The 24,560-nt window shown below is 50.5% G+C and overlaps 9 protein-coding genes across 9 annotated transcripts; 4 read left to right on the forward strand and 5 right to left on the reverse strand.

The window, feature by feature from the left end:
* Window positions 1–716: 716 nt before the first annotated feature.
* P170DRAFT_475961 (uncharacterized protein) lies at window positions 717–2,064 on the reverse strand (the record flags this gene model as incomplete). Its single annotated transcript, XM_024853304.1, has 2 exons — window positions 717–1,235; window positions 1,909–2,064. The coding sequence occupies 2 exons, from the start codon at window positions 2,062–2,064 to the stop codon at window positions 717–719; spliced, it is 675 nt and encodes a 224-aa protein (XP_024704969.1).
* A 3,163-nt stretch (window positions 2,065–5,227) lies between these two features.
* On the reverse strand, window positions 5,228–6,082 carry P170DRAFT_191229 (uncharacterized protein). Its single transcript, XM_024842705.1, has 2 exons — window positions 5,607–6,082; window positions 5,228–5,553 (listed from the first exon to the last, which is right to left on the reverse strand). Exons 1-2 carry the CDS (start codon window positions 5,904–5,906, stop codon window positions 5,347–5,349), a joined length of 507 nt encoding a protein of 168 aa, XP_024704970.1. The 5' UTR covers window positions 5,907–6,082; the 3' UTR covers window positions 5,228–5,346.
* A 177-nt stretch (window positions 6,083–6,259) lies between these two features.
* P170DRAFT_357127 (sugar porter family MFS transporter) lies at window positions 6,260–7,963 on the forward strand (the record flags this gene model as incomplete). Its single annotated transcript, XM_024844197.1, has 2 exons — window positions 6,260–7,246; window positions 7,301–7,963. The coding sequence occupies 2 exons, from the start codon at window positions 6,260–6,262 to the stop codon at window positions 7,961–7,963; spliced, it is 1,650 nt and encodes a 549-aa protein (XP_024704971.1).
* A 268-nt stretch (window positions 7,964–8,231) lies between these two features.
* Window positions 8,232–10,329, reverse strand: P170DRAFT_437233 (uncharacterized protein). Its single transcript, XM_024849315.1, has 3 exons — window positions 10,273–10,329; window positions 8,735–10,208; window positions 8,232–8,684 (listed from the first exon to the last, which is right to left on the reverse strand). Exons 1-3 carry the CDS (start codon window positions 10,317–10,319, stop codon window positions 8,652–8,654), a joined length of 1,554 nt encoding a protein of 517 aa, XP_024704972.1. The 5' UTR covers window positions 10,320–10,329; the 3' UTR covers window positions 8,232–8,651.
* Window positions 10,330–10,592: 263 nt separating this feature from the next.
* P170DRAFT_191288 (serine/threonine-protein kinase) lies at window positions 10,593–12,950 on the forward strand. The gene is made up of 3 exons (XM_024842706.1): window positions 10,593–11,228; window positions 11,277–11,492; window positions 11,542–12,950. Exons 1-3 carry the CDS (start codon window positions 10,776–10,778, stop codon window positions 12,853–12,855), a joined length of 1,983 nt encoding a protein of 660 aa, XP_024704973.1. The 5' UTR covers window positions 10,593–10,775; the 3' UTR covers window positions 12,856–12,950.
* A 571-nt stretch (window positions 12,951–13,521) lies between these two features.
* P170DRAFT_384868 (RhoGAP-domain-containing protein) lies at window positions 13,522–14,072 on the forward strand. Its single transcript, XM_024845695.1, has 3 exons — window positions 13,522–13,695; window positions 13,748–13,818; window positions 13,878–14,072. Exons 1-3 carry the CDS (start codon window positions 13,603–13,605, stop codon window positions 13,984–13,986), a joined length of 273 nt encoding a protein of 90 aa, XP_024704974.1. The 5' UTR covers window positions 13,522–13,602; the 3' UTR covers window positions 13,987–14,072.
* A 486-nt stretch (window positions 14,073–14,558) lies between these two features.
* P170DRAFT_465035 (kinase-like protein) lies at window positions 14,559–16,236 on the reverse strand (the record flags this gene model as incomplete). Its single annotated transcript, XM_024852291.1, has 3 exons — window positions 14,559–15,232; window positions 15,381–16,097; window positions 16,161–16,236. The coding sequence occupies 3 exons, from the start codon at window positions 16,234–16,236 to the stop codon at window positions 14,559–14,561; spliced, it is 1,467 nt and encodes a 488-aa protein (XP_024704975.1).
* Window positions 16,237–16,796: 560 nt separating this feature from the next.
* On the forward strand, window positions 16,797–18,638 carry P170DRAFT_426547 (uncharacterized protein; the record flags this gene model as incomplete). Its single annotated transcript, XM_024847714.1, has 3 exons — window positions 16,797–17,028; window positions 17,069–18,321; window positions 18,603–18,638. The coding sequence occupies 3 exons, from the start codon at window positions 16,797–16,799 to the stop codon at window positions 18,636–18,638; spliced, it is 1,521 nt and encodes a 506-aa protein (XP_024704976.1).
* A 4,081-nt stretch (window positions 18,639–22,719) lies between these two features.
* On the reverse strand, window positions 22,720–23,043 carry P170DRAFT_475967 (uncharacterized protein; the record flags this gene model as incomplete). Its single annotated transcript, XM_024853305.1, has 1 exon — window positions 22,720–23,043. The coding sequence occupies one exon, from the start codon at window positions 23,041–23,043 to the stop codon at window positions 22,720–22,722; it is 324 nt and encodes a 107-aa protein (XP_024704977.1).
* Between the last annotated feature and the right edge of the window lie 1,517 nt (window positions 23,044–24,560).

The following is a 24,560-nucleotide window of genomic DNA, read 5'->3' on the forward strand; positions in this document are numbered from 1 at the left end:
AGCCGTCTGTGTAGGCCAAGGTATGCCGCTAGTGACTTCGCCGGGACGCCATAATGACAATCTATTGTCACCTCTTTGATCGCAGCAAGGGTCTGAGGGATTCTGTCGAGTGGGATGAGCGCCGGAACCGATTTCTTCGACAGGTCTGTGAATCATGTTCATATATAACCGGAGGCTCACGGTAACGAGCGTCCACGTTGCCATTTTGTAAAGAAAGGCTGTTATTTCGAGATAAGCCCGATGCCTGGGTGTATTTTGGATTTTTGTGGATCCCTATTTCCCCAGGGCGACGGAGCATGAAATCCCAGGTGTTTTCTACCGCCCCCGGCTAGTATATTAGCTATGGTGCGATATTATAGCAGAATTGTAACATACAAGCCGGGTGACTCTGCCCAGGAACCAACGATTGATCGAGCGGGGGTGACTGGGGTCGACGCGGCAGCAGAGACGTGGGCGGGCGACGGATCGAGTGTCATCTTACGGCCTGCGTCTGGCGTCTGTCTGATGAGAAGTCGCGGTGTTCCTCCCGGAGGCGGTTGCGACAGCGCCGGAGAGCATCTTGTAGCGCGGGACGGTGCTTTGGCTTTGCGCCCTTCCAGAGATCATAGGTATTTCTATGTCTTCATCTTTCAGGGCCGCTTGAAGGCTATGTGCATGCACCCAGGGTGTCTTGATCTCCCCCACAAACCGTAGGCTTCCCGCCTGGTCAAAGCAGGCTATATCCGGTACTTTGCGGTAATTGTAGTTAGCATTCCCGACATATTCTGTCGAAATTTCCCTCCTCCAGTAGTCAGAGAGTCTTTGTCGGCCGGTATCATTATGCTCTGGATCAGAGGCTTGCTCAAAGGATCGACCTGGACGGTATCCTCGCTGACCTGGTTGATAAGGCCGACTTTGACTTCATTCATTCGGATGGCATGAATCGGAGCGTCGACTGTCCACTTGGGGGAAGCCTCTACAATCTCAGCCAACCAGTCTTCCGGGTCTCCTTGTCCTCGCTTCCACGGGCGGCCCACACCTTGGAAGCCTCCTCCCGCAGGGGAATGGGGATCGACTTTTAAGAATGCTTGCCAGCCGCGCAGCGCTCGCACGTCTTGAGAACGCACGATCGAACGCAAATCACCTGAGGTTTTGACCCCAGTGCCTTCGTGTATTGAAGACACCAGGCTGAGGCTGGCGCGGCTTCGGGGGGCTCCGAGATAGAACAAGGCGGCAGTGTGATATGGTTTCGATCTCTAGAGGAGGCCGAGACATTGCGAGAGAACAGGCGCTGGCCAGCTCGGTGGGACTCCTCGTCCAAGTTACCGAGCACGTCATTGACGTCAAGCATGCCCCCCTGGTCACCATGCTCGGAGCAAGGGGCATTGCCCTCTAACGGCAGGGGAGGGGGGGTTTATTGAAACGTTCTGGCTCCCCATCAGGAGGGACAACGGGACGACCATCCTCAGAGGGATGGAACAGGGTAGCCGGCGCAGAACTTAGAGGGAGAGGGCTTAAACCTCTCGAGACCTCCGCATTCTGGCTGCCCTTGTCGAGCCGCAGGTTCGGAAACATGCGGGGTCTGCCTCCCCGGAAGAATGTCTCCTTCATCACAGGTACAAAATCCCTTTTCTCGTCCTTGTGAGACCAGGGTCACCACAAAGCAACATGGTGCAGTCTCTATAGAGGCGAAATGAACGGTCTGCCTTCGGCCAGATGCCCAGGAGGGACCAATCGCTTGGTTCTGAAACATGTTCAAACCCGTGGATACTGTTCTGGCTTGCCACGGATCCCCGTCAGGCATGTATGTCCCGATTGGGTGATATTCATGGAGTTCGTATCGTGTCTATTGAGCAAGGTTCGCTACACTGAGCGGTTGCTGCTTCTTCCGTAGTCTTTCGGCTGCTTTCATTGTCACTCATGTCATACTCGGTCCTTAAACGGACGTTTCTTGCAATGACCATCTGAAAATGGAGATGACGGCCTTCGATCTCCATTCCGTACATCACCAAGATCAAACCAGAAGGAAGATGTGTATGTCTTGAGCTCGTGAACAGCTCCCACACTCTTGCTCAAGATCGACATTGGGAGATTCTGCCAGGGCCTCGCTCTGCATCAGGAGGTTATAGCCACTATCCGTTGGCTTTTTCCAACAGCATCCGGCTAGTTTTACCATGCAACTAGGGTCCAAATGTCCTTGGTGAACTGGCGAAGGCCGCGAAGAAGCAGAAGCACCGCTGCCGGACAGGGATTTTGACTGGCCATGTTGGAGAATAGCCATACATCTCTGTTCGCATTTGTGCTCTTATTCTGCGAGTTATCCAGATCTGCAGCGTGTTAGCCATCAAGTCCCATACGCGCGAAGTTGGCCTGATTCAGGCAAGCTCAAAAGCTGTGGTCAGGGGTATTTTGGGATTTTCTTCTGTCAATTTACTCACTGTATGTTGGTCTTTGCGACCCCCTATTTCTGTAGTTCGGAACAAGATATGCTGAGGTTCGGCTATTTGTTGAAATGAGAACAGTAGCAGTGATAGTGGGCTTGGCCAAATGACGGTCAGACAAGTAGACACACACTACCAGGGGATAAGTCTCTCGGGTCCGTCAACCAGCCAAGAGCTGTATCTAGAGGCAAGCCATGAGGCAACCAGGCCATAAGTGGATGAGATACATAAGAAAGACGTAATCTTGACCAAGGGGATGGATCCAGAAGAGGTTCGATCCTCAGGAGAGATGTGGAGGAGAGAAGAATCAGGATCTAGGAAGCTGCAGGAAGACGAAGCTATATGGTGGGCTCTATGGTGAATTACCCGGTCCAGGTGAATTTGAATTCACCAAACGAGGGACTCAAATGGATGCACTCAAGTGGTGAATCATGAGAATCGATTGGCCAGATAGGGAATGCAATTGGAATATGGGTGTCTAGCATCTTTGGATCCCAGTAGAAAGGGAAATGTATGTGGGAATTTCCGTTTGGGTATCCAAAATTTCCTTTCTTGATACTAAAGCAGATATCGTGATGGAAATGCTTAGGGTTGGAATGTCGTCAGGTGACATGCTGGATGGCCCTCGGTATCCGGCGAGAGTCTATATTCCTAATAGTAGTCCCGGAATAAGCGGCAGGAAATTTACACTTGTAGCGGACCGATGTTATGGGGCTAGGACTGGCATGGACAGTCCGTCACAAGATAATTCAAATTTTATTAAAAAAAATAAAAAATACAAAGACCCTGACGCGGATACCAAGACCCTATTGACGTATAGAATGTAGGGGTAGGCTACTGATGATGATCAATTCAATATATTGAACGAATTCAACTAGTGGCATGGGTGCAAAGCTGAGAAAGGGTTCCTCCACGCTGTCGATCAAATGCCATGGAGGGGTAAGCAAACGGCGAATGCTTGGCAGATTGCACCTCAGATTCAACAGCAAGATGCTGACCCACGGAGAATAAACTGCTAATCGCGGGTGTTTGAAACATTGAAAACCCCGCGATGCTTTCCCCATTTTACTCCGTAGACGAAATCCCTAGTTTTCAGACGGAGTAATGATTGGCAATCTGGCGGTCGGATTGCCTCTTCAATACATGAACACCGCCGTAAGTCGACTAACTTCAACGGTTCTCAGCTAGCTGCACCGCTATGAATTAGCTGCATGAAACTGCAGTTGGAAACTTAAAACGGATGATTGGTTTGCGGGAAATTGGTGAAACTTGATCGGCATCCACGTTGGCAAAATCGACGTCATGGCTCCGAGGAGGTGCCCCGGTAATTCCGAGGAATGAATGTCATTGTTTGCGTCTCGGAGGGCGGACTGGATCTGACATCGATGACATAGGTTTTGGAACATTCTCCGTACTACGGAGTAGGACGTTGCGGTCGCTTCCAAGTAGAAGCCGGTTCGGAGGAATTCTTGCCATCAGGTCTCTTCGGCCGTGTGACAGGAGTCCTGATGACCACATTAATCATGCCACTCGTTCATTGCTCCGGTATAGAACCTTAAAATTACTCGCAGCCGGCTTAACGCCACAAGCGTTCGAACAATACTTGGTATGATCCTTGTCGATTCCCCGGAGTGGCCGGCAGCTGGCACGGATGGCGGAGTAAACACGGACTCGGAAATATATATCGAAAGGCGCAACGAACCATCTCGCCCGAGCAACGAACCGGCGTACTGATGGCATCAAAGCATTGACTACGATCGCGGTGGCAATTAGACTACACCAGTTCAAATGGATCCCAACCACGGAACACGTGGAATCAACAGTCAAGGAACATACGCCGTAAACACACGGTAGCGAGGTAGCGAGCCGGGCAGTGCGTGTGGCGCGGAAAGGCGGTTCTCGAAGGCACGGGGAAGGGAAGATGAATAGTCCGGGCTGACATCTGTCTTTCCGGGCAAGTTCCACGGGGTAAAATCCCAGACTTCGGAAGGTCTCCGTCTCCAGATTGAGGGGAGGCTATGGAGACGACGTCATGGCGCGTCTCCGGACTGTAAGCGATCAGGTGCCAGCCCTAGCCCTAGAGGCTGAGCGTTCTTCCGGATTCGGTCACGCCGGTCCTGATTTGCCGCTGCGTAGGGTCGTTTTCAGTAGTAGGTATGAATACAAAATCAATTAAATAATTAAAAATAATCAAGTCAAAAAGAATCTACAGTACCAACTGATATCGATATGCGCATGGATTGGAAACCCGAAGGACTACTGTACGAGTAATGTGTATGATCCCAAGGCCAAGGCATCCACAAAGCTTGGATGACGGTGGGTGATTCTAGAACCAACCACGCCGGCGGACCCAACGCCACTGACGAGAATCGGCTCGGTCGGCTTGCCTTCTGGTTCCAGCGCAATTTAGTCATGGGAAATGAGCGCGTTCAGCTCGCTTTGCCGGGTTTCGGGGCCGACTTTCTGTGGCTTTTCGGTCGGCAAGTAGTAGTTTTACTAGCTGGACCGACTGCGAGAGAAAATCGGGATAGGCTGGTAGGTGAGGAATTGTGTCGATGGAGCTATGATATAATGACCGACAGCTTACTGGTTTTGGGTGCAAACCTGAATATCAAAACCCCGGGCGGCAATGCGATGTCATGGCACGTTGTTAGTGGCGATTCACTCCGCATTTCCCCTCCTTTTTGAGGGCGTTGATGGGGAGAATTGGGCTTCACCGGTCAACAGAAGGGGAAAAGACGAGGGCTTCTCCAGGCGCTCCAGAGTTGAGCCCTGCGTCTTCTCCGTGTCCTTCCGGGCGGTCGGGCTGGCCTCCAGGCGACTTGCCGAAACTCTGGAGTTGTGGGTGGGCCCTAGCCTCTTTGGGCCTAGTCCTCCACTAATCTCGTGACCCTCCATTCCTTCACTCTCGCCTTTCCTTCTCCTTTCATCTCGCCGCTCGCAGCCAAGTCGGCTTCAGCCTAGGCATGCCGACGCTTGCGCCCAGGAATGTGGCTACGTTCGCCCACGGCTTCATCTGCCTCGTCGGTTTCGGAGCCGATTCTGCGTCTCCCAAATATCTGCGGTGATCCCGCCGGCCGATGTAGATGCCAATGACATCGATGCATGGCGATTCGCTGAACCACAACTGACCGTGGGCATCCCGCTCAATCAGACATCGCAGCCTGTGGCGCTGATCCCCTTCATCTCGTCTAGTTTCCAGACCACGTCCCGACGGTGTTGGCCACCGTGACGAACCAGGAGCCTCTCCGAGCCTGCCGTGGATCCCGAACTGCGACGGAGTCCCTCCTTTTCTCTGGTCAACCCGGCCGTTCCCCCAGCATTCCGGCCCTCCTGACTGGCCCTTCTCGTCGGTTTCGGCCGGCCCCTCTCCGTCGTCCGGATTCGCTGTGGCACACGCCGACGGAGAAGATGTGGGCAATGTCTGGTCTTTCCCCGTGCCTGTCGGCTCGACACTGGCTCTGCACTCGGCTTTCTCCACCTCATGGGGTGGGCTTTTTCTCCTCAGGTCGGGTTACTATTACGGAGTGGTTTTTTCTTTTTTCTTTTTTTTTTTTTCATCTCCATTTTTCTCGTAGGGGCTGCAAATGTAACATAAAAAGGGGACACCCCCCGGATCTGGATTTTCTCTTTTCTGTTTGACATCCAGTTGTATTGCCCAGCCATCCACTCCCTATCAGATACCCCGTGGTTGGTGAATCCTTGCTTCTTCTATTGGGATTCGTGTTCCCTTCCTTGCATACAACTCGCGTCAATTATTGTTTAGCTGTGAAATAAACCTCCGACCCGATCCCTCGATCTCACGACTTCCTTCCTCCGTCTCATAATCCTGCCTCAAGATGGGCATTGAAACTTCTGCCCATCATGGGGAGTCGATCAGCCCTGCTGTCGCTCCCCACCCTCAGCACTCCAGCCAAGAGTCTATCGCGATAAACAAGCCTTCCCAGGTTGGCGTAGACACCCCCGTTCCTAAGGTCACTCTACGCGCCTTTGTCATGGGAGCCTTCGTTTCCATGGGTGGTCTCCTCTTCGGTTATGACACGGGTCAGATCTCTGGTTTCCAGGAAATGTCCAACTATCTGCAGCGCTATGGTGCCCAGAATAGTGATGGCGACTATGAACTCAGCACGGTCCGTTCTGGTTTGATTGTCAGTCTTCTGTCGATTGGTACCTTGATCGGTGCGCTCTGCGGTGCCCCGATTGCCGATAAGTTTGGCCGAAAGTGGTCGATTACCTTCTGGTGTCTCATCCTCAACGTTGGTCTGATCGTCCAGATCGCCTCGCCTTCCGGAAACTGGGTCCAGATGGCCATGGGTCGTTGGGTTACCGGTCTGGGTGTTGGTGGCTGCTCTCTGATCGTCCCCATGTACCAGGGAGAGAGTGCTCCTCGTCAGATCCGTGGTGCCATGATCTGTTCTTACCAGCTTTTCGTCACCCTGGGTATCTTCCTGTCCTACTGCATTAACCTGGGAACCAACACCCTCGAGGGCACCGCCCAATGGCGTATCACCCTGGGTCTCACCTTCCTGTTCGCTCTTGTCCTCGGTGGTGGCATGATGTTCTTCCCCGAGAGTCCTCGTTTTGACTACCGTCACGGCCGTGTCGACAACGCCCGTGCCACCATGGCCAAGATGTACGGTATCCCCGAGAACCACCGTCTCATCTACCAGGAGTTGGAGGAGGTCCAGCAGCAGCTGGATGCCGAGTCCCAGGAGCAGGTCTGGCACGAGTTCATCACCGCTCCCCGCATGTTCTACCGCATCGTGCTTGGAATGGTGCTCCAGTCCCTGCAGCAGCTTACCGGTGCCAACTACTTCTTCTACTACGTAAGTTATTCTGATTACTCGGTATCATGTGTCTCATACTAATGGTCGTCTCAGGGTACTACCATTTTCGAGGGTGCCGGTATTTCCAACAGCTTCATCACCCAGGTCATCCTGGGAGCCGTTAACTTCGGAACCACCTTCGGAGGCCTCTGGATCATCGAGAACTTTGGCCGTCGCAAGTCCCTCATCACCGGTGCCATCCTGATGTTCATCTTTTTCATGGCCTTTGCCTCCGTGGGTCACTTTGCCCTTGACGTCGAGACCCCCACCAACACCCCCGGCGCCGGAAAGGGTATGATCGTCCTGGCCTGCCTGTTCATCACCACGTACGCCGTGTCCTGGGGTCCCCAGATCTGGTCTTTGGCCGCCGAGCTCTTCCCCTCGAAGTACCGTGCCAAGGGCATGGCCCTGGCCACTGCCGCCAACTGGCTGTGGAACTTCCTCATCGGATTCTTCACCCCCTTCATCACCAAGAAGATCGATTTCGCCTACGGCTACGTCTTCGCCGGGTGTCTCTTCTTCGCCATCGGTGTCGTCTACTTCTTCGTCATTGAGACCCAGGGCCGCACCCTCGAGGAAATCGACTGGATGTACGTCAACAAGGTCGCGCCCTGGAAGAGCACCAAGTTCCAGATGCCCTCTCTCGGAAGCGACGGTCACAGCGACGAGAAGTACGCTCGCAAGGAGTCTCAGTCCTACCATGCCGAGAACGTTTAAGTGAAAAGGGAAAGATTATCGCATGTGTTATGCTCTTTATGTTTTTGTTTGGGGGATACACATCGGATGGAGTTGGGGTTGGGATTGTTTATATGTAGAACATTGTATATATGCATGGCATCTGCTACAGATTATGAGTTCATATTATTTTACCTTCTTTCAAACTTTTTCTTCTAGTAGAAGTGCCGTAGGTCTTGTGGTTTTACCTGGTATCGTTATGGATTGGAACGAGCGGAATTCTATCTTTCCGGTTGGGTTTCAGATTTTGATTTCACTAGATTTATGTAAAACTATTTTCTCCCGTATAATTTTCGTTTAATGAAAGTTCAGTATTCAGGCCGTATTAATGAAAAGTATAAACGAGAACATTAAATCCCCATTTTCAATCCATGGTGGTAATATATATTTGTGCGGTCGGCGGTGCACATAGCCACGTGACGACCATTTGTTGCTCTTCTGTCGATGGAAGGAACATCAAGTGCACTTCAACCTTCATTCAACTCCTGTCATCAGGATTGAGATGTTTTCTGTCGGACTTTCATCCAAAGAAGGATGTTTCCATTTCTAGATTGCCCAGCTGAATTCATCCCTGGTTTCTCACCATCGCCCAGAGCTCCACTCTTTTACTTTTCCTTCTTGATTTCAGTGATAAGGACAGCAGGAAGACCGAGGAATCCGCTCAGACGTCTCAGACACAAATATTGTTGAGTTTCATGGTAACCTAAAATGGTTTAGCAGAAGTGTGGCTGACAATACTTCTCAAGGACAGACCTTTTCAATATATCGAACAGCTATTTGAATTCCATCTTCATCCACAAATTCGTCGGCATCGCCAAAATCCACATTATATGGATCAAGACATGTGAGACACGTTTCGACTATTTCCGCATATCTCGTTCCCATTTTACTCCGGAGTTCTCCACGGGCAAGTGCAACCAGATGGTCTTTGAAAAGCACGGGCGGCAGATCGTTTCCCAAAACAGAGTGCCGTGTCGGGTTTAGACTGGAGCCATCATTAGGCAGAGACGCCGTCTTGTCCTGATACTGCACAAACGACTCCCACAGGCCTAGCTCCAGGAGGCAGACGCCCAGACTATAAATGTCATGCTGCATGATATAGTCCTCGGTCGGAACCAGTCCCATTCGGCTTGGGTGCTGGTAAAGGCTTCTCTCCCATGCTGCGTCCCCCTTGCGGAGAGTTTTGCCCTCTGCCATACGGAAACTGTCAAACCCGATCAGGAATGCGGATCCCACGGACGAGTCGTTCGTCAAGAGCAATATTGTCTCCGGGCGGATGTTCTTGTGCACAAACCCGAAGGTGTGCACGTAGCTGACTGATCTGGCCAGTTCATTCGCTAGGCTGAATCGGTCGGAGAGGGAGTCCGTTCCTTGCATCTCTGTGAGGCAACTGCGCAGGCTGCGGGGACGTGAGTAGCCAGTGGGTATTCTGAAAATGAATGTGAACGCAGTAGGATCACGTGAGGCTGGGTCATCGCCGGAATGCTTGACCACGCCCTTGCAGTTCAGAAGACCAAATTCAGTGGGACTGGAGTGAGCGAGCTTTCTTGCCAGATCTCGAGCGTCCTTCTCCAGTTGCCTGATGTTCACGCCGGCAGATGGTTGGAAACGCTCGAGGATGAGTGCTTTGGACGGATCTTCCCTTTGGGCCCACTGTGCGGAACATAAAGGGAGATCGGTCAATTGAAGTGAACTGATCCCATCTTCCCGAAGAAAGATACGAAGGTTGCTGGTAGAAGTGGCATCTAACGCCGTCCTGAGAGACTGGGCAGACGTTATTGGAGCACGATTCTCAGCGGGAACTGCATGCTTGAATGCGTGCAAGTCGGCATCTATCTGGGATGTCGCGGCTTTCATGATTAAATACCAAGAAGGGTCGAACATCTTCTGCCACAGCTCCAGGTCTTGGATGGCACCGTCGATCTTCTGCCGGAGAAGTGCATACTTCCAGCGCTGGACTTGTCGGACCGACCCACCATTCACATCCGTGGCCTTGGTGACAGACTGGATGCTATTGACCGTAATTTTGAGTTTGCTTGCCAGCAGCTCTAGCGTCTCTTGTTGTACTGCCTGATGTTCATCATCCAGTGTGTGTGCAATACTTCGAACCAACTTCAACTGAGTCTCGGCCCGGATCCAATAATTTTTGACTCGGACCGAGCGCTCTAGAAGTTCGGACTCTGCATGGGCGAAAGCAGAACACCTTTCAACCAATAATGCTCCATATCTGATGGCTTAGCGACGGCATTCCATGGACGAGCTAGGATGGTGTGCGGGCCCGACGAACTTACTTGAAGCAGAGATCCACTACCGATATGATGGAAATCGGGTCGGCCATTGTATTCAAGTCGCAGCCACTCTTCGAACACAGCTCGACTGGCTTAGACTATTTATGGATCTTCATCCTGCTATTTTCACACCCTCGTGACGGTGCGGCTGAAAAGCCAACCAATGGGACACGAGGCGTCAGGCGCTAGGCTGGAGGGGCCGCTGTCGCACTTTCGGGATTTCGACACAGCCTCGCCATCCATGATCACAGCCCCTTTCTTCTCGCTATCACGATCAATCAAGCGTACGGACCTTGAGAAACACTACGTGGCTGAATTGGGGCCAATATCTTCGAGCAGTAATACACGGGTCACCATAACCTCATGAAGTGGGATCCGGGCTCATGGTGGTTGCGCCGTCTCTCCTGGTACTAGTCGCAAGACCGCATCTCCCTACGCGGAAAGGCTGACGTTACGAATCAAAACCTAGATCCTCGAAGGACTGATAGGGTGCCCTCCGTTCAACCATGGCAGACGGGCTGGGAAGGGCGCGCGGTAACGGTTCTAGTAACGATTCGGATGCGTCGCACACCCCTGGCGTTTCTTCCCCGCTATTTAGCCCTCGCCCTGAACAAACGAGCAGTTCACCACAAATTCAGTCCCCTCGGATCCCCGATTTGGTTCGCGATTCGAAACTTGAAACCCACTTTCTGCCTGATAGCAGCGTTGAGACCGTGCATACATACCATGAACCAGATTATAAATCGCGACGTCGACTCGTCCCCCGATTGGAACATTGGACGCGACATGAAAAGATCGGCGGTGGGAGCTTTGGCAGTGTATGGCTGGAAAAGTGTACAAAGGGAGCAAAACGGGACAATGGACTTCGAGCCATTAAGCAGATGGAGGTGCGGCGAAAGTCTACGCTGCTGAATTATAATCGCGAGTTGGAGGCGATAGCCAAGTTTTCGCATTGGAAGGTTTGTTACATCTTGTTACTGCTTCCGGACTTATGCTGAGGTGTACAGTACGAGCGTGCTTTTGTGAAATCGTTCGGTTGGTATGAAAGTCCGGAACACTTATACATCGCGATGGAATACCTCGAGCTGGGCGATCTGCATACATATCTGCACCATAAGCCCCCGCTACCAGAGCACGAGGCGAAGGAGATCACATTTCAAATCCTGGATGGTCTCTTTTTGATGCATGACAATGAGTTCGCTCACCGTGACATGAAGCCTAGGGTAAGCCGCCGCAAACAGCAGCTAAACTGGGCTAATGGCGGTTCAATAGAATATTCTTCTTAAGTCGTGTCCCCCAGATGAGTGGTGGGTCAAGATCGCGGACTTTGGCATCAGCAAACGAATTGAAGATGAAATTGGACTATCATCAACGCTGAAAGGGACACTAGGCTATATAGCGCCCGAGCTGCACGGCTTCATAACGCGTGGTAGCCCGTATGCGCCCGACATTTGGTCGGTTGGAGAAATTGCTTTTCAAATGCTCACCAAGCAATCGACGTTTAAGAATCTCGGCGTGCTTTTCCAATACATGGGCAATCTCGATTTGTTTCCCTCTGATCTACTGGCCGCAGCTCGTGTTAGCAAAAGCGGTCAAGGCTGCATTTTGTCCCTTATGCACCCTGACCCTTCTCTACGTACAACCGCCGAGGTAGCTTTGCAGCATGCGTGGTTCGAGGAGGCCGTACCATCCCGTCCTGGCTCGATTAGATCGGCTCGCAACATACGACCAGCCTCAGTAACAGATGCAGGGACCGAGGAGCTCGCCACGTGGAATACGATTGCCACACAGGAATCAGAGGGTAACTCGTCGAATAAGATTATCGACAACGAGATTGGCACATGGGGCACCAGGGTTACCCACGAACTACAGAATATCCTCGACCCTAGGCAGGTTGAGGATCTTCAGATCGGGTTGAGGAGCGCTCCTTTGCCCGGAGAGCAAGAGGATCCTTCGACCGACAAGCAAGACCCCATTGTTAGCAACCCGAAAATCAGGTGGAGCACGGTTTCAATGGCATCTTCACTGCAAGTGCATCGTTCCACCGACGACGAATCTGATGGGGACACAGCTTCACTCGTATCCCCCCTTGGAATGACTGGTCCCGACGACGTTCAATCCGATGTGGATGGGGATGAAATGTCCCAGAGTCAGGGCTCCGCAGGTGCATCCAATGAATCTGTCGATAGTTTGGCTGGGAATTCCCGAGAACATTCCGTCGGTCGGACCGAGAACCCTCAGTATATGAATGAGGGAACAGTGCTGTCCAATCGTCCATATAATACGGCAGAGGCATTCTACGAGAGTGGGGCACATACCGCCAACCAAGACAATTCGTTTGATCCATATCGAACTTGGAATGAGCCACGAATTGCTGTTCCAATGTCCCCGGCACAAGACCGCAATGGGAGTGCACAAACCGTTGACGGGGAACCTGAAACTTTTATTGCTCAGAGAATGAAGGAAATCATGGATCTGAGGGATCTTCAGGGTTCAATAACTCGGGAAATCTCGCCTGGGGAATCGGCAAACTCCCAGTACAGTGAGTCACCGCCAAGGAAACTGGCTGCCTGCATTATTTCATAGACCGCAGAATGACGTTTTGCTATGAGCTGAGCTCTAGACCCTAGAGAAAGCCCGGCCCCTTGGGCATTTGGAATCACGTCCACGAGTGAACGACCGGAATGGCAAACCCCGGAGACCAATATGATGCAATCTACACACGAAAAGCCAAAGCCGACAAAGTCATTCAAACTGAAAGACTTGCTCGTCAGATTACGGTACAAGGAGTCCCAATCCACTGAGCAAATTCTCCAGAACCCCCTGCCCAGCCACATCGCCTCGTCCATGCCCGACAACACACCAGTTCTTAGCCTGTCGTATGCCTCGCCGGACGTTGGGAGATCTAACAGGGTTTTCGGAGTCACCATAGAGGAGCTGTATTCCAGAACTCGGCTGCCGGTTCCCGACGTCGTCCATCAATGTATCGCAGCCATTGAGAAATTTGGTCTTGACCTGGCTGGTATATACCGCCAGACAGAGAAGCCGGACATCATTCGCCGCATGATTGCGGACTACGAAAATCGTGGGTAGCCTTGATGCGCATATTTGCATTTACTAATATTCATTATCAGATGGACCATCACACGACTTAACGAAACCAGTCAACTTCTATCATAACATTCACAATGCTGCGAGTCTATTGAAGCGATTTTTCAGAGACCTGCCGACCCCTTTCTTTACCCTGGAGCACTACCCTGCTTTTATCGATGCGGCTAGTATGTATCCTTTCTGTGATTCTATTCGAGCATTCTGCTTACCGTGAGTCTAGAGATGGAAGATGACATTGTACGCCGAGACAGTGTGCATGCTATTGTAAATGCGCTTTCTGATCCACATTACGCCGCCTTGAGAGCTTTGATACTTGTATGAGATTGGCAGTGCTTCTTTCTATGTTACCGCTGCTGATTTGTTATAGCACCTGAATAGGGTCCAGCATCGCTCGCAGCGGAATCAGATGACCGCTTCCAACTTGGCACTTATTTTTGGGTACGTGCTGACTTGATTCCTCGAAGATAGGGTTAGGACTGTTCTAATAATATCGGCAGACCAACACTCACGGGCGTTGGGGCGCATAATCTTGCGGATGTTGGTTGGCAAGTTCGACTGGTCGAGACTCTTCTTCTCAATGCGACGGATATTTTCGATGAGGATTGATATCACCATGGCTTGATAGGTTTGCGTGTTAGACTCACGGTACAATTCCACTATTTTCACTATTGAAATGAAGAAGATGATTTGACAATCCTTTGTAATCAGCTGTGGTACAATAGCACATACGACCGCAGGGTGTGGAGGGCTCTCATCGGCCAATCTTGAACTATAAAAGCCTGTGCAGTAAACTCTCTTAGGACCTTAGCTTAAGAACTTTAGAAATAACCTTCAGATTCCGCCAGACCACACGACCATTTCTGTCATGACGCCATAGCAGTCATCTTCCCAGTGACCATGGACTCCTCTAGAGCAATCGTCGCCCTTTTCCACGCTCTGTGCACGTTTGATGGGCTCACAGGCCAGGAGACATACGTCGGGAATGTTAGTGCTCGCTTTGTCCCGCGCGACTCCAGACAAGCGTTCCCTTGGTACGGTTGGGAGCGGCGGTATCAGATCGCCCAGCAACATGATAGGGACCTATCTCATTAGATTGCAGCGCTGCGTTGCCTTGCACTGCATTGCATGCGTGATATCCCCTGCGCCGGAGCCTCTCAACCAATAATTTCTTATAAGAATTAATCTCCGCCCCTCTCGCAGTCAGGCGCCGCCCATTCCACCATCCACTCCGACTCCAGCACCTCCTCAGCAGTGGGTCTCTCCTCCGGCCGGAACGACAGCATCCGTCGCATTAAATCGAGAAACGCAGCTTTCTCACTCTCCTGGATCGCGGGGCCCCGTCTCCGTCTCCACTTCTGCACGCCCTCCTCAAACGATCCCTCCAGCGTCGGCCATTTATTTTTCACATAAGAGTCCGTAGGACACCCATCATCATCGAAAAATCTAGCTCGTCCATCCCACCGCGTCCACCACTCGGATGGCATAGATCCGAGGACATCAACTTGCTGTGCTATGATTTCATCCTCGGGTACGAACTCAGTGCTGAAAACGGCTTTCATCCCGATGATCTCCCAGATCGCTGTCGCTAGACTCCAGATATCCGAGGGATATGACAGGGGAGTCAGCGGTTGAAACTTCGCCTCTGGAGCCCGAAACGCAGGCGGCGTGTGGCAGTCTTGGCCAAGACGAGGTTCTGAAGCAGGGAATGCTTCTCCGAAGTCGCTTAGGACCGGGCGTGCGTCGTTTAATGTGAACTCCTCTGCGTATTTGCCTAGGAAGAGAGGGATGACGGCGCTGGATGGGGCGTTTGATGGGAACGGGCCACCGTCGTATCGGGTGATGGGGACGGTCTCTGGATTACCGTATTTTTTCATAGAATTGATTCAGAGAGAGGGTGTCCAGGGTTGATGGGAGTTTGGTTAGTATGTTGTTTAAATGGATATCTAAACCGGTTTTGGATATCAGTCTGTCATGAATAAGGAGGTGGGGTGAGAACAAACCTCCATGAACATACCCCCGAGAATGGGTATACGCAACAGCCTGCGCAAGTCTATACGAAAATGTCCTCGCAACATCGAGAGGGAAAAGCCGACTAAAGGATTTGTCTCTCAGGTTGCATTGCGCAGGGGTCATCGCGTAACAGGAATGTATCCCGTTAGGTCCTTGCAGGGTGAATTCATCTAGGATGACAGGCACCGAGTCAGATCCTGGATGATGAGACAACGAACGAGGAGCTGATAATGTCTTGAGGATGTTCGTCTCCCGCGGAACCGAGTCCGCGATAGTCACCTTCACCGCGACATAGCGCTGTAGATGAGTGTCTAATGCTAACCAGACAGTCGAGTACCCGCCGAAGCCTAGCTTATCTGCAACTTGGTATCGATTGTTCAGTACGTCCCCGATCCTGAGGGGATGGTAGCCTCCGGGACGGTATTTTTCAAGGGTCTCCACGCCCTTGATCCAGTTGTATTCGATGCGGTGGTTCTCTGGTATTGTGGAGCCCTGTCGTGCGGATGATCTCCATTTAAGATGTTGAGGGCAGAAAAGGGATTGAATGATTGGGAAACAGGGTCCACGTGGGGTCAGCGTTCTAAAAAGCGATGCAGGGCTCGTGGATATCTTCGAGCAGCGAAAGATGGTATGTCGACGCAATTGTTCAGAGATGTTTCTGGAGGAGCTCTGAAATTGGCGAAGGCCATATTGGCACGTGATGAAGTCTATTTGAAGTTTAGCGTTCTTGATTAGTCACACCGAGCGAGAAGCCGGTGCTGTCGGCTAACCCAAAACGGCAATCCCGGCCTCAACTAGATCTGGCTGCTGGGAGTATATAGCCCTGTCTTCCGCACAAACTGGCATTTCTGGTTGAATTTCAGTGCCGTGTTGTCTTGGATGTATTATTTGTGACTCATATTATTGATCCAGCTGTTCTATGAGTCTTTCGCCTCTGTTCATCTTCAAACCCGTTGTAGGTACGGCGAAGGCCTGCCTGTTTCTGGGCCAATGATGTTGTGCCTCGTAGGGTTCTCTCAGGACTGAGAGCTTTTGCCGAAGAAGATTGATCGCCAGCAAAGCAACGAAAATACTTAGATTATCTGCAAATGAGGCATTTGGCATTGAACCTTTTACCATAGTATTGAGGCTGTGCTCTGCTTTGGACAAGGAAGCAGAGTTGGCGTGATTTCGAAATTTTAACGGTGGATGGTGGTAGATATGCTTCAATCTATAATGTATTCTGATAATTATGAGATTGTAGAGAGAATGGTAATTCTGAACGCCAAAAGAAAGAGTCTTGAAACAGGAGAATGGAAGAAGAAATGTCTTGGAAGGAATCAGGAGGGTTGCCAATGGCAAATAACAGAAATCAAGGCGGACAAAGAGATTGTGAGTGAATGGTTCTTGAAAGACGAGCAGGCTCCATGGATAGTCACCTGATGGGGGTTAAACTGCTGCTTTCCTACCCTCCGCCTCTTCTCTTCCTGCCCGTCCTCTACCTCCTCTACCTCCTCTTCATCCTCTCCATCCTCTCATCCTCTCCATCCTCTCCACCCTCTCCATCCTCCATCTTCTCCGTCCAGGATCTTCTCTTTCGATATCAGTCTACCGCATATCTCTACCGTCCTCATCATACCGAAGCCTTCACATCTTACCGTGAGTGTCAATAAAAGCGCCACACCTATGACCACCCCAGATTCTCCCGCCATGTCGTCAACGGGTCCTGCAAGATCAAACCCAAGCAATGCGGTCGACGTTGACATCCCCGTACCTTCAATTGAAATCCCGTCCCCAACCGAGCCTCCTGCGACAATGACAGAATTAGCCAAGAAGGATGCAGAACAGACCTTGAAAGCAATCGAGAATGCGACTGAAGCCTTGTTTCCTCTGATTGACATTCTGGCTCAAGTCTGTCATGATCTAGGAAGTCTGGCTCCGCAATTGACAGAGTTAGGACGGGCCTTGCGAAGGAATGCGGATCATATCACGAGGAGGGACACTCAAATGGTCGACCCCAAATCTACCACCCATGAACCGACTAGCTTGGCGGACTCTATCCAGTCCAGCGCTGTCGAATCGAATGATGCCACTGCGTCGAACAACCCAGCGACCACCAACATTACAGCTGACGAGATACCTATCAGCAAGAAGTGCAATCATTCCAACACACAGCTCACAAGCTCCAAGCCAGGTACCGTGGACTCGGTGCAGGATGACTCTTCAGACTCGTCTGCCGCTTTGATCAGCAAAAGGAGAAGACCGAATCCATCTGAAACCTCTATCTCGCACCATTCACATGAGCGCCCAAAAGACATACCGTACCGAGATCAAGCTGTGGCTAACGATGGACACTCTTACCCTCAAAATATGGCACAAAACCTGACCACCAACAAGACTACACAAAAAGCTGCCGGTGCACAGCCATCGGAACATCCCCCTTGGGGTGTGCCTCCATTTATTCCAATGCCAATTCCTAGCATCATCGATCAACCACCCATGGCAACGGATTTGAGACCGGTCCACAAAAGACCAGACTATCGGCGACGGCAAGATATGAATGCTGTGCCTCTTGCTCAGTCCGGTAAACCCGAAAATAACAAAAACATGATCGGGCGCCATCCAGTTGGACAACCTGCCCGCTCAACAGTAATTTTACCGAAGGTAGGAGTTCGACCCAGACATTTCACTGATTCCCAACCCGGTCAAGGCCGCACAGCGGGTCCCTCGCTTGGCTCCCATCCTATATACCGGTGGTCTTCAGATCCTGTCAACGTGTACATGCCAACAACTTGGCCAAGCGAGTGGTTTACTGACATGCCGACACGAGAAGGCATCCGCGCTGCCCTGCTTCAGACAGGCGGAGGAGTGTACGATAGTGGACGACAAGATCAGATTGACGACATGGTTGGTGCAATTTCCCAGTTCCTTCAGGGCCACCATTCCCAAAAGGTATTTTCCTATCTTTGTATCTTATTTGCATTGGCTGACCGCTGTAGAAGGGCTAGTAAATTGTAATCATACGTGTGCGTGATGGCTTGAATCTTTGCCCAACATTTCCAAAACTATTCAATCTGAGAACTGAACACGCTTTGTACGCAGCTGACTCTGGATCCTCTACCACTGTATCAACCCTGTTCGTGTACACATTCTTCTTTATTAATGTTCGTGAATAAATATCTCATTGATGGAATATTACACCACTTGAGTTACTGTATCCTATATGTGACTAGCCTCTGACTCAGGCCAGAAAGATTTCATTGTTGTGATATGCTACCAATAAAACTTGACGCTCAGTTTAATCTTCTGGACATAAGCGAAATTCCAACCCACATCACATGCAATCAATGTTTTCCGGATTTTTCCTCGCTTGACTACTGAGACTCAGTCTTTTACTTCTGTGTCTCTACCAGCTCAATGGGTCTTTCATAGACTTGGACTATCTCAGCTTTCAAGGTGGGAACAGACTAAGTAGGACCTCTTGCTTCTATCGTCAAGCATCGGCCCTCAGATGGATACTTAATAAATTAGCGGTATCCTTTCTTGGTCTTGTTCCGCCCATTCTTCTTTTGTCTGTCGCTCTTGATTATTTGGTAATTGACAAAGAAAGACGCAGTATCCAAACGTCCGGCAGATCCCGTGGCATTGAAGAATCTACATAGATCTTTGCTAAACGAGCCATGTAAATTTGGCGGACAGCCTGTTGCTCTCATATTACCTGCTAATGAAGCTGACTATCCAGGTTGTATATTATAGAAAGGAATATACAAATTCCACCTCAAGGTCGAATAATTCTTCGCCCCATGAGGAATATTCACGGGTATCCCGCATTATCGTTCCAAGTTCTCAAGTATCTGTAAGTGAAAACCCTATTTCTTTTTCTATGTTCTGAGAAATGCACTGGTCAATTCCAACATTGAAGCGTGCCACTTTCTATCCATATAGCCACAGGATCGTCACAAGGTCAGGGTATAGTCTGTGCGTCTCTTCATCTTCTGTTGATTCCCTCCTCATCAAGACGTTCGGGCATGGGTCTAAAATTTGTGAGTTCACAGTATAATGGACTCCTGTCGAACAGAGTCATCATTTTCGCTTCCTTTTTTCCTTCCGTATTGTGGGATTGATCAGAAGATGCCATAAAAAGACAGGACCTATTGATCGAGGGCATAGTTCACATTCAGGAAGCAAGAAAGCTCTGTTTCGAGCATTCCAATGGTCCCTCCGATTATAGCTCGACAGCAACCCTTGTCAGATCGAGAGCTGGCGGAAGACTTGTCTCCTGATGTCTGCGGATTCATCTGTGCCAGCCTTGGATAGGGCTAGTCCTGTTTGATTATAATGACCTAACCATCGGCTGTGAGAGAAGGGGGCGCCGGCTGTTGCTGTATATCGTGACAGTGTCTGGATGGAAAGACCGGTATTAGTTATTACTGTGTACAGTGGCAGTATTGGAATGAAAAGACTGGCACTAGCTATTGCTGTGTACTGCAATAGTATCCGGACAAAAGGCATGGCATCAGCTTCTGTTGTATGCCGTGATGAGTGTTATAACAAGAAACTAGGACTAATTTCTGTTATATGCTGGGGGATGGGAGGGTCCGAGAGGAAAGCGAGAAGCACTAGATCTTTGATAATGATGATAATAAAGTGATGGGTGGATACGAGTGATCGGATAGACAATTAATATGTCCATGAACGCTAGCAGCTTCCGCCCTCGCACGAGGTCGTGGGTGTCAAACTTGACGACATATGTGGAGGCCTCAGTTGATTGAAAGAGAGAAGGTTTGGCCTGCATGAGTCGGCGGACATACCACAGGCAGGATATCCCCATGATCCCATGATGGTGTCCTGTCTGACAGTGTCGTGGCCAACCTGCAGGGGCTTTATAAACATCATGGCCCTTCTTGCCTTCAAACCCATCGCTCGTTTGAGTATGTTGGCACGGACGACCCTCTTGCCGGGGGGGAGAGAAGGCACGCCAAATAGTCCTTTTCGGCAGGTATTCCACTCATTGGGTATCGGGGAGGTGTCGGTATCGCTGAGGTACAGACCCCAAAGCATCACTGAATCGACTAGGCCGAGCAGGCCGGCTAGTCTCGGTGCAAATCCTTGGGTATCGTCCAAAAGCTTTTTGTCTTGATGGGTTTCATTCGCTTTTCTAAGGGTACTGTAAAGCCAACATCACGAGTCGATTGCATCGCAGTAATCTATCATTTATGTTGATGATCAGCGGATGGATGGCTCGGTATAGCGGTAGGCCGATTGACGGCAGTCAAGGTAGTTTCATTCTCCTTGGTAAGTTGTTGTTCAAGTAGCCAGAGGGATCGAACGGACCTCAATAGAAAAGGACGCATAGAAAGAAAAATAGGAATTTATTACTCGGTACAAACTCATGGTGGCGTGTGTATCATGGAGGTGTTGGTAGTTCTTCGGGTTGTTGCGTATATTTGTAATCGATATTGAGGCCGTAAAATGCTGCTGATCGTTTTATCTCTGGCCTTGTGGCTTTCTCAGTGCACGACCATGACCTTGCTTGGCTGTGTTCGTACAGGGTAAGATTTTCACCCCGTCAATCAGCACCAAGTATGGTTCCTCCATGTACCGCCTCCTTAGGATCCAAAAACGGCGTACCATCTTCTGCTCGCCTGCGCTGCAGCAGGCAGAACTTGATTCGATTCATTGGCCGCAGCAGCCGATTCGTCTCGCCCTCAGGTATTTCTTCTGTAGCGCTCACAGATCTCCGCGATGATTGTAGCATCTTTGCACGCCTCTGACCTTGACAGTTTCCTTTTCTCCTTGATTGAATCTTCAAAGAGGATATTGAATGCTCCATTGTGGATCATGTTTGAAGCCTCCACCCCATGTCTTTTGGTGTTGACAGTTTCGTTGCAGCTGTCGTGTCTATGATAATATCTTCGATTGCTGTCTGTCCATCGAGGTCATTAGGGCAAAGCTGAATAGACAGCTGTCTTCTTCCGTCGTGCATGTGCATTCCCATGGAGGTTGACTCCAGGCTCTGTGGAAATTTGAAGTCGTGGGGATAGATAGATGGGATTATTCCACCATGTAGGCTTTTAAAACCGATCTATGATATCGAGTGGTCTGTTGGAAATTGTTTGATTGTTGGGATGACCTGTCGTTTAACGCCTTAGACATAGCGGTGACCATGTCGATATTGGAGAGGTTCGCAGGAACTGGGGAACTGAGGACCAAGTGGTGCACAAAGCCGAGTCATCGACGGACGGAGACGATGTTATTCGTCAGATAAGTATTCTCGGTGCTCAGATGAGTATTCTGTTCTTCCTCGTTGGCCAAGCGGCCGGTTGCTCCGTGGCGTCAAGCAAACGGATGATCTCGTCACTCACAGGGGTAGTCAAATGCTGGCCATTGGGAATCACGGGAGCGATAGGGGAGTCATATTTAGGTACGTATTCTCGGGTCGAAAATGCTTGAACCATACTGTGGGCGAAGACAAGTGCGATTCGTCAAATGTTAACTTTAACCACAACGGGTAAGGAAGGTTTTTCATAAACCAAGAGGTGATTGGGAGCCATCGACTTTAAGGAGAGATATAATCGGTCTCTCGTACCAACAGAAAGTGTAGTTAGACACGCAGACACGAAAAGCGCCACGATTTGTGGTTACAGCTTCCGAAGAAAGCCCGGAAATAAGATGTGAGTAAAGTGCTAAGGGTACTAACAGAAGCTGGTAATGAGTAAACCCTGGTATAGTCGTGGTGAGACCCTTCGTCTTGGAAACGTGCTTGTCAAAGGCCAACTGTTGAACCTTTTGGGGGATCGTTTCCAGAGGTATTGGTTTCTCCTCATATCCGCCAGCCCTAATAGGTATGTCATTAAGACAGGGCATACTTCTATAGGGGGTGATCGCGTTTGTCTTGATCTGGCTTGCGCATATGGAATAGGGATCCCAACACTAGCCAATGAATGTAAAGGTCCAGACCAATTATGCTCAACATCAAGGCACAGAGGCAGCGCCGGTATCTCACAGCATTTCGATGTGGCTGAGGTCGCCTGGGTATACCTGGTTCCCAGTCAACGGAAGTGATCGTGGCGTTGCCAGTAATAGCCGCCAGTGTATGTATGTTCTGTGCGCAGAGCAGGGAATTCTTGGGTAAGCTAATGCCTCAAATCATGAGGCAGTCGAAATTCACCATTGGTCCAAAGAAAAATCAGTAAATTCTACAAATACCTAGGGATATCGGTCAAACTTACCAACTCTTTCCCTGCTTTCTCTCCATGGTGTTTCCACTGCGGGTCGCTGACATTCTGGCGAGGAAGTAAAAGCACTTCCTCACACTGAAGGTATCTGGGCCAGTATTCTGGTCCCCTTTCACCGTCGGTGAAGCTCTCTGAACACGGGCTCATTCTCATCCAGGAACTTCTGTTTGAATAGGGCGCGGCGGCTGGGAGAGGGGTGGTGCATGATCCTCTGGGCACGAATTCGCCGGGTTGACGAGAAAGGTTTCATGGCGATGAGTCGCGCGGGAAAAGAGATGGCGAGCTGCTGTGGGAACTCATTGTATCGGTCCGAAGACTGGAGAGACAGAGCCATCGGGCGCAATCGCTTCTCATCACCACAGCTTATAATTCCTTTGATCATGGCTCCAGCTCCGAGGTTGGTGATTGGAATCCAGCCGTTTAATTCCAGGACCATGGCAGTACTGGCACTCGCGTACTCTGAAGTTGCCAAGCGCCAAATCAATTCTGTAGACTCTGTCTTCTCATAGGATGAAGCAGACAATTACACTTTGTCTCACCAGGCATGGTCGAATGGTTTGGCCACTATTCACATATCTGTGGTATGATCACAAACAGAGCGGAAATCCTGGCCGACGTTCTGTTCAAACCAACCCTGCACCCCGTTCTCATCCCCACAACGACCTCAGGATGATCTGGGGTGATGTGTCTCGGGCCTTTTATTTCACAGGATAGTACATTCCCCGGTATCCTCCAGGGATGGGCCTGGAAAACTTCCAGCACTTGCTGGTTGAAATTGCGTAACTGTCCAACGTGCCGACCAATGACCTCTTGTGGCTGACGTTATTTATGGTTCGTTCAGGTGTTTGAGAAATTTCGTCAGTCCCATGATCTTCTGGGCTGAGATCAAAATTACGCTCCACATGGTGGTGATCACAATCCCATGTCCGGGAGCAATTCGTAAGTCAAGCGATGCTTAGGCCCGTGACAGCTCACAGATGAACGGAATTGGGAAATGATTAGTTGAATATTTTGCCGGCCGATGAGACCATTCATCGAAATGTCGTCGCCCCATTTGATCGCATGGCTTTTCACGTTCAAGCCTCTCTTTTCTGGAGCTATTTTCGCTGGCCAGTGGGCGGATAGTTTGGTATGGTCTGAGGACTTGTGTGGGCTTCGTGAATTGGAGGAGTCGGCCTTATTAGCGGGATGATCGCCAGGCGAGCGCCAGCACATATGTACATGTCGCTAGTATTCAAGACGACCTGATGAAGGCACTGTTATCCCCACCCCAAAATGGATCGATCAATGCATGGGATCTTACCATGCTTCCATGCCCTTAAGGGGAAATTGTGCCAGCTGTTGGAATAACTGGAACACCGGCTACAGAGGGGCCCGAATCCTCGGTCTGCATAACGTGGTGAGTTAAAGGGCTGTTTCCCTGAAGGTAACATATACCAGATTCGCAGCCAACCCTTCATGCGAGCCAGCTAACGAAAAGTCTCGGTGGGCAGATTGGGGCCTAGTCCTTGGCTGGAAAAGTCTGAATTGCTGGTGTCAGCGGATTGTTTATCCAAGAAGCGAGACAGATGATCGTACAAATGCCCAGTAATGACCAGTGATCTGGTTGACCGGCTGATGTACAATTCTGCAACTCCCTCGACTTGACTGGGCGTCGCCACTCTTCTTCAATCCAAAATGATCACGGAATTTATCTTGCCGTTGCCTAGAACGACCCAGAGGTTCACTTTGCCCACTGAATTCCGATGGCCTGTCAGCGAGCCGGAAGATCAGCTCGGCGTAATTTGGCAGGCCTGCAATATGATTCCGTCTTCGCTTGTCGATCAAGCAAATTACTAGGAGGCCCACAGGCTCCGTTATTGGTTCCTTGAGAACGAGTTCTGTTACTCGAATTGGCAGTAGGGCTCTCGACCGCCGGACATGTTATGGGAGTGACGTGTCTTTTTCCCGAAG

The sequence above is a fragment of the Aspergillus steynii genome (assembly GCF_002849105.1).
Source record: "Aspergillus steynii IBT 23096 chromosome Unknown P170scaffold_4, whole genome shotgun sequence".
NCBI classification, from domain to species: Eukaryota; Fungi; Ascomycota; class Eurotiomycetes; order Eurotiales; family Aspergillaceae; genus Aspergillus; species Aspergillus steynii.